General features: G+C 41.1%; 1 protein-coding gene across 1 annotated transcript in view; it reads left to right on the forward strand.

The window, feature by feature from the left end:
* The first annotated feature begins 7308 nt into the window (after positions 1 to 7308).
* Positions 7309 to 18095, forward strand: part of LOC115169568 (corticotropin-releasing factor receptor 2-like) — a 110880-nt gene continuing 100093 nt past the window's right edge. Inside the window, exons 1-3 of the mRNA XM_029725306.1 lie at positions 7309 to 7654; positions 7760 to 7808; positions 14717 to 14810. Of these exons, the coding sequence (XP_029581166.1) occupies positions 7767 to 7808; positions 14717 to 14810 (136 nt within the window). The 5' untranslated portion in view covers positions 7309 to 7654; positions 7760 to 7766. The remainder of the gene's footprint in view (positions 7655 to 7759; positions 7809 to 14716; positions 14811 to 18095) is intronic.

The raw sequence follows: 18095 nt of genomic DNA on the forward strand, positions 1-18095 counted from the left end.
TTCACTTCAAGAACGGAAAAAATATATTTCCGTTCGTTCAAACATGTCAAACGTTGTATCGCATAAATCATTAGGGCCTTTTTTAACCAGAACATGAATAAAATTCAAGGCGGACCATTGGGTTTTCTTTTAAAACGTTTCGGAATGAGAGTACCCACCATCAAATCGCGCGCCAGGGGTCTAATGGACCATCACGTTCCATGGCTCTTATTCGGTCAGATCTCACTGTAGAACACTCAAAACACTTTGTAAAGGCTGGGGACATCTTGTGGAAGCAATAGGAAGTGCCAGAATATACCTCACCCCCTTTGTTTTTCAATGGCATAGGCTCAAAGTCAATTCAACACATCAGGTATCCACTTCCTGTCAGAATCTGTCTCAGGGTTTTGCCTGCCAAATGAGTTCTGTTATACGCACAGACACCATTCAAACAGTTTTTGAAACTTTAGGGTGTTTTCTATCCATATATAATAAGTATATGCATATTGTAGTTACTGGGTAGGTGTAGGAGGCAGTTAAAAATGGGCACATATTTTTTTCAAAAAATTCTCAATACTGCCCCCTAGCCCCAACAGGTTAAAATCAATTTTTATGCGTTTTTTCTCGTAAAATAGTGATAATATTCCGACCGGGAGACGTCGTTTTCGTTCAAAGACTGAAAATGTAAAATGGACTCTTCACGTGCACGCGCACACCCGTTTCATTGTTCTCAGATCGACCACTATCCAAATGCGCTACTGTTTTTCAGCCAGGGACTGCAGAGTCATCATTCATCATTCTGGCGCCTTCTGAGAGCCTATGGGAGCCTTAGAAAATGTCACGTTACAGCAGAGATCCTCTATTTTCCATAAAGAGGCTATAGAAGGCCAAGAAATGGTCAGAGAGGGCACTTCCTGTATGCAATCTTCTCAGGTTTTGGCCTGCCATATGAGTTCTGTTATACTCACAGACACCATTCAAACAGTTTTAGAAACTTTAGGGTGTTTTCTATCCAAATCAAACAATTATATGCATATTCTAGTTTCTGGGCAGGAGTAATAACCAGATTAAATCGGGTATGTTTTTTATCCGGCCGTGAAAATACTGCCCCCTATCCTAAACAGGTTAAAGAAAAAATCTTCGTCCAGTTCGAGGTGAGTAATCGCTTTTCTGATGTCCAGAATCACTTTTCGGTTACAAGAGATGGTAGCAGCAACATTATGTACAAAACATTAGCTACAAAAAAAAAACTAAATAGCTAAGTTGGTTAGGAGACAGTAAAACGACGTGAGAACAATTTTCGGGGACCCATTTTGGCTCATGAGCGCTACTTTCCAGTGGTGGAAAAAGTACCCAATATCATACTTGAGTAAAAGTAAAGATACCTGAATAGAAAATGACTTGAGTAAATGTCTAAAAGTATTTGGTTTTAAATATACTTAAGTATCACAAGTAAATGTAATTGCTAAAATATAATTAAGTATCAAAAGTTAAAATATACATTTCAATTTCCTTATATTAAGAAAACCAGACGGCACCATAAAAGCTCCAACACTCGAAGCATCTGTTTAGTGAGTCCAGCAGATCAGGCAGTAGGGATGACCAAGGATGTTCCCTTGATAAGTGTGTGAACTAGATAATTTTCCTGTCCTGCTAAGCCTTCCAAATGTAACGAGTACTTTTGGGTGTCAGGGAAAATGTATGGAGTAAAACGTACATTATTATCTTTAGGAATATAGTGAAGTAAAAGTAAAAGGTGTCAAAAATGTAAATAGTAAAGTACAGATACCCCAAAAAACTACTTAAGTAGTACCTTCATGTATTTTTTACTTAGGTTCTTTACACAACTGCTCCTTTCAAAAGTACTGGCTGAAATTATACAAAGCTTCCAGAAAATCCTTTTAACTGTGTGTTCTTTGGTCAACAGATGGCTGAGACAAGGACTGCCAGATCATCAGACAAAAGAGCACAGTCAGTGAAACTTAAGTCAGCACACACAAATCTTTTTATGGAAAGCTATAGATGGAAATCTTCAAGTTCCTCGGCGTACACTTCATTCAAATCAAATTTACTTATAAAGCCCTTCTTACATCAGCTGATATCTCAAAGTGCTGTACAGAAACCCAGCCTAAAACCCCAAACAGCAAGCAATGAAGGTGTAGAAGCACGATGGCTAGGAAAAACTCCCTAGAAAGGCCAGAACCTAGGAAGAAACCTAGAGAGGAAGGGGTGGCCAGTCCTCTTCTGGCTGTACCCGGTGGAGATTTACAAACTGAAATGGTCCACCCACACAGACAGTGTGGTGAAGAAGGGGCAACAGCGCCTCTTCAACCTCATGAGGCTGAAGAAATGTGGTTTGGCACCAAAAACCCTAAAACTTTTACAGATGCACAATTGAGAGCATCCTGTCGGGCTGCATCACTGCCTAGTATGGCAATTGAACCGCTCGCAACTGCAGGACCCTCCAGAGGGTGGTGTGGTCTGCCCAACGCATCACCGGGGGCAAACTATCCTGCTCTCCAGGACACCTACAGCACCCGATGTCACAGGAAAGCCAAAAAGATCATCAAGGACAACAACCACCCAAGCCAATGCCTATTCACCCGGTTATCATCCAGATGGCAAGGTCAGTACAGGTGCGTCAAAGCTGGGACTGAGAGATTGAAAAACAGCTTCTATCTCAAGGCCATCAGACTGTTAAAGAGCCATCACTAGCACCTTAGAGGCTGCTGCCCTATATACATAGACCTGGAATCACTGGCCACTTTAATAATAATGGAACACTAGTCACTTTAATAATGTTTACATATTTTGCATTACTCATCTCATCTGTATATACCTTATTATATTCTATTCTACTGTATTTTAGTCTATGCTGCTCCGACATTGCTCGTCCAAGTATTTATATATTCATAATTCCATTCCTTTACTTTAGATTTGTGTGTATTGTGTGTGGTGTTGTGAAATTGTTAGATATTACTTGATAGATATTACTGCACTGTTGGAGCAGAAACACAAGCATTTCGCTCTACCCGCAATGACATCTGCTAAACATGTGTATGTTTAATACAATTTCAGCAGGGTCATTGAACAGCTATCTACACATTCATGGTGAAATTAAGTCACAGCTGTTTAGCTAACTATCCCCTCAGGTGCTAAAGATCACATCACGTTACAGCTCTTCATCATGCACTGTACTGTATTTTCCCAAAAGAGCCAACAATTCGAAAAGATCCACTCAATTAATATTTTATATCAATCTTAGTCGCTAATAGCAGATGGTAATGATGACACTCAATGTTCCATCCCTGTGGTTTGGTAGATTTTACTTCAAAAAATATTATTATTCAGATTCTTGGCAATTGCCTGGTCTTGCATGGGCAGGTTTAATTATATTGATAGAGGAACCAGCAGCCTAGTTAGTTGGATTTGGAGTAGCAACAGTTGAGGTGGAGTATTTGTTCAGGTACAAATATGGTGGAATTTTCTTATAAAAAATGTACAAATTTCCTAGAGAAACTTAATAGTACAATAATAAACTTGGCCAATAGCAAAAGATTAGGCCTAACAATAGCAATAGACAGACCGCCAATATATAACTCACACATATGAGTGCCTTCAGAAACTATTCATACCCCTTGACTTATTCCACATTTTGTTGTGTAACAGCCTGCATTCAAAATAGATTAAATTGATACAATAACGACAAAGTGAAAACATGTTTGGAGAATTTTTTGCAAATGTATTGAAAAATAAATACTGAATTATCTCATTTACATAAATATTCACGGGGCGGCAGGTAACCTAGTGGTTAGCGTGCTGGCCCAGCAACCGAAAGGTTGCTAGATTGAATCCCCTACCTGACAAGGTAAAAATCTGTTGTTCTGCCCCTGACCCACTGTTCCTAGGCTGTCATTGTAAATAAGAATTTGTTCTTAACTGACTTGCCTAGTTAAAATAAAGGTAAAATAAATTCACACCCCTGAGTCAATACATGTTAGAATCATCTTTGGCAGTGATTAGGGCTGTGACTTTTTCTGGGTAAGAATATTTGTATTCTGTATAGTGCTCCCTCTTTTCACTCTGTCATTTAGGTTCGTATTGTCGAGTAACTACAATGTTGCTCACCCATCCTCAGTTTTCTATCACAGCCATTGGTGAAAATCCCTGATTGGTTTCCTTTATATCCGGCAACTGAGTTAGGAAAGACACCTGTATCTTTGTAGTGACTGGGTGTATTGATACATCATCTAAAGTGTAAGTAACTTCACCATACTCAAAGGGATATTCAATGTCTGCTTCTTTGCAAGGAATTATAAAACCTCCCTGGTCTTTGTGGTTGAATCTGTTTGAAATTCACTGCTCAACTGATGGACCTAACATATAATTGTATGCGTGGGGTAGAGCGATCAGGTAGTTATTTGAAAATCATGTTAAACACTATTATTGTACACAGGGTGAGTCAATGCAACTGATGATGTGACTTGTTAAGCACATTTTTACTCCTGAACTTGGTTAGGCTTGCCATAACAAAGGGGTTGAATAGTTATTGACTTATACACTGAAACATAATTCCACTTTGAAATGATGGTGTATTGTGTGTGTAGGCCAGTGACACAAAATTATAATTTGTTCAATTTTAAATTCAGGCTGTAACAAAACAACATTTTGAAAAAGTCAAGGGGTGTGGATACTTTCTGAAGGCACTGTATCTGGCAGAACTAGTATAAATGTTACCTGAACGAGCAGCCCTCCCTGAACGATGAAAACGGGCATCTTTAAAATGTACGAAAATGTATGCACTCGCTACTGTAAGTTGCTCTGGATAAGAGTGTCTGCTAAATTACTAAAATGTAAATGAAAAGATGTGCTGTAACCATAATCCATTAACACCTTTAAAGAGGCAAATTCTCAATTAACTTTTATACACTTTTATATTACACTTTACAGGCGATAGGGGAGACCGGGGTTGGTTGGGTCACAGTGCAAATTACTCCCAATCTAAATGGTGCTGTATAATCATTTTAAGGTTAAAATGTGTACTACTTGAAAGAACTCATCCACCTGGTCAATTCACGTCAGCATGACAAAACATTGAGGTGAGGGGAATTTGTGGTTTTCAAAGGTGAAAGCGAAAAAAAACGATATATTGGTATTTTCTTTGTAAATGTTTGAATTATGTGAGTATCCATGAACAATAATGTGTGTTGAAAATAGGAAATGGAGAGCTATATTTCAAACCATTTGGTCAGGGAGGTGACCAAGAACACGATGGTCACACTGACAGAGCACCAGAGTTCCTTTGTGGAGATGGGAGAACTGTCCAGCAGGACAACTATCACTGCAGCACTCCACCAATCAGGCCTTTATGGTAGAATGGCCAGATGGACGCCCCTCCTCAATAAAAGGCACATGACAGCCCACTTGGAGTTTGCCAAAAGGCACCTAAAGGACTCTCAGACCATAGGAAACAAGATTCTCTGGTCTGATGAAACCAAGATTGAACTCTTTGGCCTGAATGCCAAGCGTCACATCTGGAGGAAACCTGGCACAATCCCTACGGTGAAGCATAGTGGTGGCAGCATCATGATGTGGGGATGTTTTTCATTGGCAGGGACTGGGAGAATAGTCAGGATCAACAGAAAGATGAATGGAGCAAAGTACAGAGAGATTCTTGATGAACATCTGCTCCAGAGCGAAGGTTCACCTTTCAACAGGACAACGACCTTAAGCACACAGCCAAGACAACACAGGAGTGGCTTCGGGTCAATGTCTGAATATCCTTGAGTGGCCCAGCCAGAGCTCGGTCTTGAACCCGATCGAACATCTCTGGAGAGACCTGAAAATAACTGTGCAGCGATGCTCCCCATCCAACCTGACAGAGCTTGAGAGGATCTGCAGAGAAGAATGAGAGAAACTCCCCAAATACAGGTGTGCCAAGCTTGTAGCGTCATACCCAAGAAAACTCGAAGCTGTAATCGCTGCCGAAGGTTCTTTAACAAAGTACTGAGTAAAGGGTCTGAATGCTTATGTGAACATTGAATAGCCTCAAAACATGGTTAAAGGGGTACTGAACTTCCTTATTTAGCCTCTGTTTCAATTCTCCTCATTAGGAAATGTAACTGAAAATGAGATTTGGGTCTTGGTGGCATACTTTGATGTGGGTGTCTCGTGTGTGAGTTCGAACCTTTGTCACTCACCTTTCTAGATAACTTGAAACAATCTAACCAGGTCTTGTGTGTAGAAGTAGTCTATAAGCTAGCCAACTTATTTAGCCAGTTAGCTTCTGCCGGCCGGTGTGCGTCAGTAGCAAAATTGGTTTGACTTTGGATAGCCTATATCTGGTTCTAGTTAGGAACTGTCAATAAATTACACAATGTAAATGGGACATTTTCATGTTTCACACCTTTTATTTCTCATTAGATGCTTTCAATATTCATATATGAATTTCTACAATTTATAGTTGGTTTGAGGTTTTTAAAGTCATTGAAATTTTGAGCTATTGACATTTTAAAATATTGTCCCATGTACAGTACATTGTGTAATTTGATCCCTAATTGGCCCCATAGGGATATTGGGTCGCATGCAGCTGTGTTCCCGAATTGATGATTACTTGGGTTTACATTCCCTTCATTCTGTGACATACCATTTTTTCCTAATTCTCACAAATCTCCGTTTTGGACGAGACAAAATTATCTTATTTACACTTTCTAGTACATTTTGACTATACAATAAATGTTTCAGACTAATATCACATAGGTGGTTTTCCATCAGAGAAGTTGTCTATTGCCTTCAGTTGATCTTTAAACATGACTTGATGTCATTCACAATTTGTTTTGTGTGATTACAACATTTAGGTGGGTCTCTTGAGTCTCTAATTATGGTTTGTTCGTTTGTATGTTGTTACAAGACAAAAATCTTACAACCTTATATAATGTGTCACTTTGTAGCTCTACAATGTGATCTATTGAAACAGCTTCTAGTGAGATTCTTCCACTGGTGCCGTAGTAATGGATTGTATTACAAAATCAAACCCAAATCCTTAAACCCAGATTAGTTTATCCACTTCAGCTGCTCAATGCACAGCAAGAGAAACCACTGGAGTTATTTATTAATCACTCTGAAACAAGCACACACACACACACACACACACACACACACACACACACACACACACACACACACACACACACACACCAACACAACACAACACACACACACACACACACACACACACACAGAGAAAGCAAGCAGACGAACACTGGAGGCTAAAAATTGTGTTCTGGACTCTGGAATATAGTCTTTGGCAGAATGTCCCAAGACCAGCTGATCACTGAGTGGTAGGTGAAAGCTGGGGGAAATGGGAGAGAACTATTTGGCCTCACGAGTTGATCTGATGGTCTCATTACACTAGAGCTTATTTTTTCCCCCAAGGATTTACTCTCTGCTATTACTTTCTGTTAGCTCTGCTCTGCTCCATGTCTGAGATAACAATGTTTATTTGCGTTTTTTAGAAGCCAGTTAGATCAGATTCTGATTCCTGACAGAGAGTACATTGCGGCATGAGGACATACATTTTTCTACAGTTAATATCTCAGTCTTTTGGTTGATCTTTTCTCATCTTTTTTGTGTCCCTCTCTGTCTATGATACAATTGAGTTTTCTTTCATTCAGAAGTAAGTGATTCAGATTTGAGGAAAATTTGATGTATGGGGTGTGACATAGACCATGGAAGATCTGCCTCTCTTTTTGGATTATGACATCTCTTGACATGATTCCAGCATCAACATGAATGCTGCACATATTTTGTTACTTCTGATACTGTTGTTTGTGAGTATTTCAACACTTTCCTAACTTAACTTTCCTGGGAGTTAAGAAATATTGTGTGTATTTCAATACTTACACTTTATTTGAAATTAAGCTTTTACCTTGACTGAAGGCAGTACAAAAATGCCTTGTAATTATTTGACTCTTCTACATTGCATTCCATTCCTCCTACCTTAAGATTCTAAATTGCTATACACACATACAGTACTTGAAAACAAACCAGGTACATGTTGAGGGACCACATGGATCACTATCTGACAATTCACTGCCCAACAGTGAATTGTCAGAGTGAATCTTCTACTTCAGAATGTGACTTTAATTTCCATGTCCTCAGTTTATCTATTCTACATCTCCAAACTCAAACAATTCTGTTTGAGTTTGAAGGTGTATACTTTTGAGAGACAGCATGCTGTCCAGATATTATTAAACAGAACTCAACCTCATGTTTGAATCAGATCGAAATTAAATATACGTTATAGGCCTACATACATGTACGGGTTTAATTCTTACTAATTATGAATGGTTTTAAAGAACTGTAACTTACAGTAACTATAACACAGTAACATATTCAAACCTCACAATGATTGCGCTATACACGGACACGTGCAGATACACACACACACAAACACACGCACGTCATGGAAAATAAAATTAAAGTGTTCCCTAAGGAACTGTGTGGGAAGGATTTCTAGAATTTATGGGGCATATCGTGGACATTTCCTACATCATTTTGCAGGTGGAGTAGAATATTTTTTAAAAGGGGACATTTTCCCAATGCACTTTTAAAGTACAGGTCAATGAGCTCCTTGTTTATAAAATTATTTTGTGGGCTTCAGATGAAAAAGTAAATATTAATTATATAACATAAGTGAAACCTGTGCATGGCTAACTAGTCTTTAACAGTGTGTTCCAGATCCAGGTAATGATTTCAAATGTAGTGAAACCATTATGAAACGCTAGTGCAAACCGTATCTAAAAATACAACACTGCATTTTCTTTTCTTGACACTTTTGACAGCAGCAGCAGAGTCAATTGAGCATTCTAATTGGGATTGCTGTGCTGTTTATTGCAATCCCTTAAAACCTCTTAAGGATCCGCCCCTTTTTTAAAATGTTTGTCTAAAATGACATACCCAAATCCAACTGCCTGAAGCAAGGATATGCATATTCTTGATAAAATTTGAAAGGAAGCACTTTGAAGTTTGTGGAAATGTGAAATGAATGTAGGAGAATATAGCACATTAGATCTGGTAAAAGCTAATACAAAGAAAAAACCAACTGTTTTTTTGTATGTTTTTTGTACCATCATCTTTGGAATGCAAGAGAAGGGCCATAATGTATTATTCCAGCCTAGGTGCAATTTAGATTTTGGCCACCAAATGGCAGCAGTGTATGTGCAAAGTTTTAGACTGATCCAATGAACCATTGCATTTCTGTTCAAAAGTTTGTATCAAGACTGCCCAAATGTGCCTAATTGGTTTATTAATAACTTTTGAAGTTCATAACTGTGCACTCTCCTCAAACAATAGCATGGTATTCTTTCACTGTAATAGCTACTGTAAATTGGACAGTGCAGTTAGATTAACAAGAATTGAAGCTTTCTGCCAATATCAGATATGTCTATGTCCTGGGAAATGTTCTTGTTACTTACAACCTCATGTCAATTGCATTGGCCTACGTTAGCTCAACTGTCCAGTGTGGGACCCACCGATCCTGAAGAAGTGTTAATGTGACAAAGAAAGACTGTAAATTATGATGACTCCACTACGTGTGAAACAGCCCTGGCCTGCACTGTAGTAGACCCTGTAGACAGAGTCTTTAGAATGGCTTCCTCCTCCACAACCCCCCCCAGAGGTCTCATTCTAACCCCAGAGGAACTCTGCAGCTGCCCTCCTACCATCAGCTTTCTCTGTGCCCCAGCCTGTCCTGTCCCCCGCTCCCTCCAAAAAAGGCCATTCATCGTACAGAACACAGCTGGCCCTACAGCTATAAAATTAGGGCTTCCCTTGCCCACTGTCTTATCTGAGCATTAGGTCAGTGTCTGTCAAAGAGGGATGGATAGAGGAGAGGTTGATGCTGCTTTGGCACAAACACAAATGCAACCATCTGTAACCTCTTGCTGCCACAGTTGCCACACTGTCATATCTGACCCCCAGTGGTCAGAGATCAGGGTTGGGGAGTAACGGATTACATGTAATCCGTCACATGTAAGCGATTACAAAAAAACAGTAACTGTAATACATTACGTTACCAGCAAAAATATTGTAATCATATTAGATACTTTTGAAAAAGTAGATGATTACTTTGAGGACTACTTTTAAATTCAGAAAGGATGCTTGCGGAAAAAAATCTTTGACACTTCTCTGTTTTCTCAATGACATTCAAATAAGCAGTGAAAAAGGTGCAACTTTAAGTTTGTTCCACCTGAGCGAGTTTGACCACAAGTCAGAGACCACTATGATGACACACCAAATTGGATTGATGGATCGCGGGAACAGAGCAGGAGTAAGCTACAGTCCAAGCTATGTCTTCCAATGGTGCGACTGCTGTTGGCATCAACAGATTATCCAACTTGAATATATGCTTGGAGGTAAGGATGACAGCAGTGGTCTGGTCTATGGCGATATGGATATCACTTATTATTGATATCTACATAGGGCATTGATGTGAATCACACTGCTGCTCTCTCATTTAGCTATTTGCGCCTTACGGATTGTGGTTGTTGTGGATGGCTGATCACAAATCTAAATGTGCATTTGAACCCAATAATGGTTGAATTCAAGAAGTTTAACCATTGTGTTGTGTTCATGTTTTTGGTATTCACCCAATGTTCCCCGGGTCTGATGGACCCACAACATTATAGGGTTTTTAAAACAATACAGCCATAACAATTTACGTAAAAATACTTAATACTTAGATGTTGACCTATATTAATTACAAGCAATATAGACAGCATACATTGTTATTATTTGCCATTTACCTCTGCTAGATCACATTTATCAATAAATAAACATCTATTATAATCAAGACATGGGTGGAATAAATCATGTTTATCTTGAACAAATATAAATGAAACAAGGTTTTCATCACTATTGATGTTTATTGCTTTGCATTGAACAAATTGGAAGGACAAATTTTGCATTCAGTATTTTATGGAAATTATAAATGAGCCCTGTGTAACACAAATTAAGGCTGGTTTACACACCACATGAGGGACAGTGTTTTACTGTGTGTGTGTGTGTTACAAATGTATTTCTTCCATTTGATTCATGTATACTGTGTCTTCCTGTCATTCTTGGGTCCACATTTTACTAACATCTCACTCACTCAGTCACATAAATAAACTCAGCAAAAAAAGAAACGTCCCTTTTTCAGGACCCTGTTTTTCAAAGATAATTTGTAAAAATCCAAATAACGTCACAGATCTTCATTGTAAAAAAAACTTTTTCCCATGCATGTTCAATGAACCATAAACAATTAATCAACATGCACCTGTGGAACGGTCGAACAGCTTACAGACAGTAGTCAATTAAGGTCACAGTTATGAAAACTTAGAACACTAAAGAGGACTCTGAAAACCACGAAAAGAAAGATGCCCAGGGTCCCTGCTCATCTGCGTGAACGTGCCTTAGGCATGCTGCAAGGAGGCATGAGGACTGCCAGGGCAATAAATTGCAATGTCCGCACTGTGAGACGCCTAAGACAGCGCTACAGGGAGACAGGATGGACAGCTGATTGTCCTCGCAGTGGCAAACCACGTGTAACAACACTTGCACAGGATCGGTACATCCGAACATCACACCTGCCGGACAGGTACAGGACGGCAACAACAATTGCCCAAGTTACACTAGGAACGCACAATCCATCCATCAGTGTTCAGACTGTCCGCAATAGGCTGAGAGAGGCTGGACTGAGGGCTTGTAGGCCTGTTGTAAGGCAGGTCCTCACCAGACATCACCGGCAACAACGTCGCCTATGGGCACAAACCCACCGTCGCTGGACCAGACAGGACTGGCAAAATGTGCTCTACGAGTCGCGGTTTTGTCTCACCAGGGGTGATGGTCAGATTCACGTCTATCATCGAAGGAATGAGCGTTACACCGAGGCCTGTACTTTGGAGCGGGATCGATTTGGAGGTGGAGGGTCCGTCATGGTCTGGGCGGTGTGTCACAGCATCATTGGACTGAGCTTGTTGTCATTGCAGGCAATCTCAAAGCTGTGCGTGGTACGTTCATGTGGTACCCTTCCTGCAGGCTCATCCTGACATTACCCTCCAGCATGACAATGCCACCAGCCATACTGCTCGTTCTGTGCGTGTTTTCCTGCAAGACAGTAATGCCAGTGTTCTGCCATGGCCAGCGAAGAGCCCTGATTTCAATCCCATTGAGCACATCTGGGCCCTGTTGGATCGTAGTGTGAGGGCTAGGGCCATTCCCCAAGAAATGTCCAGGAACTTGCAGGTGCCTTGGTGGAAGAGTGGGGTAACATCTCACAGCAAGAACTTGCTTAGCTGGTGCAGTCCATGAGGAGGAGATGCACTGCAGTAATTAATGCAGCTGGTGGCCACACCAGATACTGACAGTTACTTTTGATTTTGACCCCCCCCTTTGTTCAGGGAGACATTATTCAATTTCTGTTAGTCACGTCTGTGGAACTTGTTCAGTTTATGTCTCAGTTGTTGAATCTTGTTATGTTCATACAAATATTTACACATGTTAAGTTTACTGAAAATAAACGCAGTTGACAGTGAGAGGACGTTTCTTTTTTTGCTGAGTTGAGTTACTTACAGCAGGCCAAGGTAGGAGAGTCAGACACACACACATGCAACAACATTACTCACACTTACTTCCGGTATTGGAGTTGTTGGTTCTGTGGGTCGGGCGGATGGGGCACCAGCATCCTCCTCCTGAATCCAGCTCACGATGGATACAGAAGCTGGGGTTCTTGGGATTTGTTGCCTCCTCTGTATTTGAGGTCTTACCAATCCCTTGCCCAGCTCCTCGAGAAAAAGCCGTCTTCTCTGGAGCTTATCTCTTTTCCAATCTGGGTTCAACGCCATCCAGATGACAAACGCGATGTATGCCGAGATGTCCAAGATGAGATGTCACCAGCTTGTCGAAATTGTCCACCCCTCATTTTGTGAAATTGTAATCCATTAAGATTTCTGTTTTTTATCTTCCTGGCCACAGATTCTCCCATCCATATGCAGAGTACTCATGAATACCACATTTTTGCCTTTCTTTGGCACGTAGGGACATGTCGGCCGTGAACACAAACTTAGAGGAATTGATAGGCCTGATCCGTGTATTCAACAGCTGAGGTGGGAGCTCTGGCTTGTTTTTTTGATACTGTTCCTACCATCGTCAGCTTCCTCTCCCAGCTTGTGTGAAGTTAAAAAGTTATTGCATGTGATGTTGTAACCCCGGAGTCCCTGTGTCATGTCCAGGACAACCCGCATCCCTTGGTTCTTCTCAGGAGCTCCTCCATCTGGCTTTCCCGTATACACTTGCAAGTTCCATGCATATGATGAAGCAGCATCACAGGCAGCCCAGATCTTGATTCCATATTTTGCAGGTTTACACGGTATGTAGTTTTGCACAAATACTGCCATCAATCCATTGTTTCTGTTCAGGGAAGGATTTAATAGTCACCGTGGGTACCACATCACCGATGCACTTGCTAATATACTCGCTCACCGAATCAGCGTATACATCAATGTCCGATGCTATCCGGAACATATTCCAGTCCACGTGATTGAAGCAATCTTGACATTCCACACTAGGAATGGATGTTCCGCCCCTTCTAGCCAGTGTCTCCATTCCTCCAGTGCCATCTTGATTGCAAGAAGTCCCCGGTTACAAATGTCATAGTTCCTCTCTCGGGATTAAGACGATGGGAAAGGAAAGCGCAGGGATGCAGCTTTTGGTTCTGGGTAGAACGCTGGGACAGGACGGCCCCCACTCCAACGTTCGAGGCATCAACCTCCACCACAAACTGATGGGACAGGTCCAGATGGGTTAAGATGGGGGCTGTAGTGAACCGATGCTTAAGATCCGAAAACACCCCTGGTCAGCAGCTGGGGACCACGTGAATGCAACCTTGGGTGAGGTGAGTGCAGAGAGGAAGGAAGCCAGGGTGTAGCCCCGGATGAAGCGCTGGTAGAAATGAGCAAATCCCAGGAGATGTTGCAGCTGCACTCTGGATGTGGGTTGGGGACACTCCACCTCCGCTTTCACCATGTCTGGATCCACCTGAATGTTCCCGGCAGCGATGACGTATCCCAGAAAGGAGATAGTGGTTCTCCAGGAGGCACTGGAGGACTTGTCGGACGTGGAGCACATACTCCTAAACCAAACGGGAAAAGATAAGGATGTCGTACTATCACGACTCAGTCGTACTATCACGACTCACTATCATGACTATCACAACTCAGGATATGACCCAGATGCAAACACAGGAGGCGGATAGTACGATTCACAGAATATTTATTATAACAAATGGGCAGGCAAAGGGCAGGTCGAGGGCAGGCAGAGGGTCGTAATCCAAGGCAGAGTCAATCAGGGTCAGGACAGCCACAAAGGTCAAAACCAGGAAGACTAGAAAACAAAACTTAAGAACAGGAGAAATGGGGAAAATGCTGGTAAGACCTGACATAACAGACAAACTGGCAACAGACAAACAGAAAACGCAGGTATAAATACACACCTGGTGGGGGGGTGGAGACAAGCACAAGGCAGGTGAAACAGATCAGTATCACTATGTTAACATTGTTCATGTAATAGCAGATTTGATGCCAGATTTGAAATATTTATCAAAAGAATTCTGCATTTAGCTGATTAAAGAAGCCTATTTGCATCATTATTCAAATTGCTGACATTGCTCTCTAAAATACGTTTTTCTTCTTCTATCCAGCCCAGTACATTGTCTGAGCAGCTCTCCCAGCTCTCTCTGCTTGCACTTCTACAGAAATACTGTGAGGCTCTCTCCACTCTCTACAATGTCACAGGTAATGTAAAATATTAATGAGTGTTTGTTCTTTCCAGCCTGTTAATTACTTTACTTTATTTATTTGCTGAAGAATTAGAGTGCTGCTCAGTCAGAGTACATACCAAAATGTAGCTTCATCATGCAACCAGACAAAAGGAACACTCATTTGTGTGCACAATGGGCTGATATTGAATGACAATCACTGCTTAAGCCAAAGCAGATAACTGAACTAGAGGATGTGTATTGGCATAATTAGCTAGTATAAATAATCACATCCACTTTCTCAGTCATACCCATTAAGATACTTGAGCAGCACTTATTCCAAAGCATTGGATGTGTGAGGTTTTACATACACTTGGTGTTCATTTGCGAGCGTGAAATTCGACAAGCTCCATAATGATGTGAGGAGACCCCAACAACTCTATTGTGTAATAAACACATTTTCTTTGAACAGCGGAAATAATAGGTGCAGCTGCAGCATTCTTTCAGGGAATACGGGAATAGCCTGGATTATCCCTTGTAACATAACATGTAAGGGATAATCAACGAGGGGCTATGCGTTCTATAGAAAATAATGAACGATGTGGAAGGTGTGTTCTATAGCTACAGTAGTTGCCACGGTAACCAAACAAACAGACTTGTTGGTTTAGCGAACCAGACCATCAGTCCTAGCTTGCTATTATGAAAAGCGAACTCAACAACACCAATACTGTTTTCAATTTGACTTTTGCTTTCAAAAGCACCTCAAAACAAAACATGCAAAAATGAACTATAGCCATTGAATTCTACTGTGCAAAATAACCATGCGTTATAGGGCAAGAATGCACACTCTAGAATACCCTTCAAGCCAATCAGAAAGGAATATTCAACAATACCATATAAGTAATCATATTTTCCAATGTACAGTGCCTTCGGAAAGTATTCAGACCCCTTGACTTTTTCCACATTTTGTTACGTTACAGCCTTCTAAAATGGAATAAATACATAAAATCCTCAGCAATCTACACACAATACCCCATAATGAAAAAGCGAAAACAGGTTTTTAGACATTCTTGCACATGACAGCCCACTTAGAGTTTGCCAAAAGGCACCTAAAGATTCTCAGACCATGAGAAACAAGATTCTCTGCTCTGATGAAACCAAGATTGAACTCTTTGGCCTTAATGCCAAATGTCACATCTGGAAGAAACCTGGCACCATCCCTACAGTGAAGCATGGGGGTGGCAGCATCATTTTTCAGCCGCAGGGACTGGGAGACTAGTAAGGAAGGAGGGAAAGATGAATGGAGAAAAGTACAGAGAGATCCTTGATGAAAACCTGGTGCAGAGTGCTCAGGACCTTAGACTGGGTTGAAGGTGAACCTTCAACAAAGGGCAGCAGTCTCTAAAGTTCAGGGCAGGGTGCCCTGCGAAGGCCGGCTAGTGGTGAGTGTTTAACAGTCCGATGGCCTGGAGATCAAAGCTTTTATCAGTCTCCCGGTCTCAGTTTTGGTAGTCATTTAGTTTAGTCACCTTTGCTGTCTTGGGTACAGGAAATGGTGGACATTTTGAAGCAAGCGGAGACAACAGCCAGCTGGTCTGCACATACTCTTCGGACATGGCTTGGGATGCTGTCTGGGCCGGCAGCCTTGCAAGGGTAAACACGCTTAAATGTCTTACTCACGTCGGCCATGGAGATTGAGAACACACAGTCCACGTGAGCGGTGGGGGCCCACGTCTGCAGCTTGGTGTTGTTTTCCTAGAAGCAGGTGAAGAAGGTGTTTAGCTTGTCTGGGAGCGAGAAGTCGGTGTCCGCAACATGGCTGGCTTTCCCTTTATAACCCGTTATTGTCTGGAGTCCCTGCCACATGCGTCTCGTGTCTGAGCTGTAGAATCGTGACTCCACTTTGTCTCTGTACTATCATTATGCCTCTGATTGCCTTTCGGCGGTCATAGCTGGCCTTAGTGTACATGTCCATGTTCCCAATTACCTAGCCGTCGTTAAATTCAGTGGTTTGCACTTTCAGTTTTGCACTAATGCAGACCCCTCTGGCTCTATGGACAGGGACAATATATCCAGAGAGAGCCATGATTCCGTAAAACCGAGTATGTTACAGTCCAATATGTCTCTCTGGAAGGAGAGCCTTGCCCTGAGTTTGTCTACTTTATTGTCCAGGGAGTTGATGTTAGCTTCTCTCGAATTACATGTGTTATGAAATAACAATCTTATTTCTCTTCACATGCTACACATAGGGTGACCAAATATCCCAAATTGTCTGTCCCGCATTTAGGCCCTTTGTCTCGCAACCAAAAATGCCAGCAAAGACTAGTCTGTGATGAAGCATAGGTACATTTTATTGCAGTAACTTTTTGTTGTTCTAAATAGAGATGGCTAGAAGGGCCATGGGTCATATTGGATTGTGTAGAAATGCAGGAAATTAGCTTTAGATGGCCAAAAAAAATCTGGGTGAGCAACCTCAGACCCCCTGGTTTTAGAAGTGTGTGGATTTTTTGGGGGCATCTAAAGCTAATTTCCTGCATTCCTACACAATCAAATGCCGCCAGTCTTCAAGCTAGGTAAGAGATCATTGTTAAATATGTTTAAATGATTGATAAGACTGAACTCGATCAAAGCCAGCCCGAGCTGCCTACACACCCGACCCCACCAGTCTAGTCAATACCTCAACTTTCTCCCCAAAAAATGTCACCCATTTTTATTTATTTTATTCCCAAGGGAAAGGTTTGGTAACAGAAGTAAAAAAAACAAACAAAAAAAACACTTACACCTACACATGTACATTAACTCACAGAAACAGCGCATTTATCCATATAACTAATCTCATAGGCCTAATTGTATTGTAGAACTCTTTTTACTTACAGTTGCCCAGTATACCCTTAATCTTGTAATAAATCAAATCTAGTGATACACAACTTGACATTTCTGCCATCCATTGTGACATTGTGTGAGGATATTATTTTTATTTAACCTTTATTTAACTAGGCAAGTCAGTTAAGAACAAATTCTTATTTACAATGACGGCCTACCAACCTTCCAATTAATGGCAATGTTTTTCTTAGATGGTTGGTTACACAGTTTTGTTTGATAATAGTCTCCAGTATCAACATTTAGAAGCAAGCAAAAACAAGAAGGGAGAATCTGTAGACATGCTGAGATAAAATACATATTCTACCAGAATTCAGCCAGCCTTCACAAGACCATAACATATGCAAATATGTCCCCTTTTGTGTTTTACACCTCAAGCAGAGGAATGACATTTCTGAGTGCATGGACGGTCTTAAACTGCAGTCATTTATGTCTGAGATGA

This window comes from Salmo trutta, chromosome 31 (assembly GCF_901001165.1).
Source record: "Salmo trutta chromosome 31, fSalTru1.1, whole genome shotgun sequence".
NCBI classification, from domain to species: Eukaryota; Metazoa; Chordata; class Actinopteri; order Salmoniformes; family Salmonidae; genus Salmo; species Salmo trutta.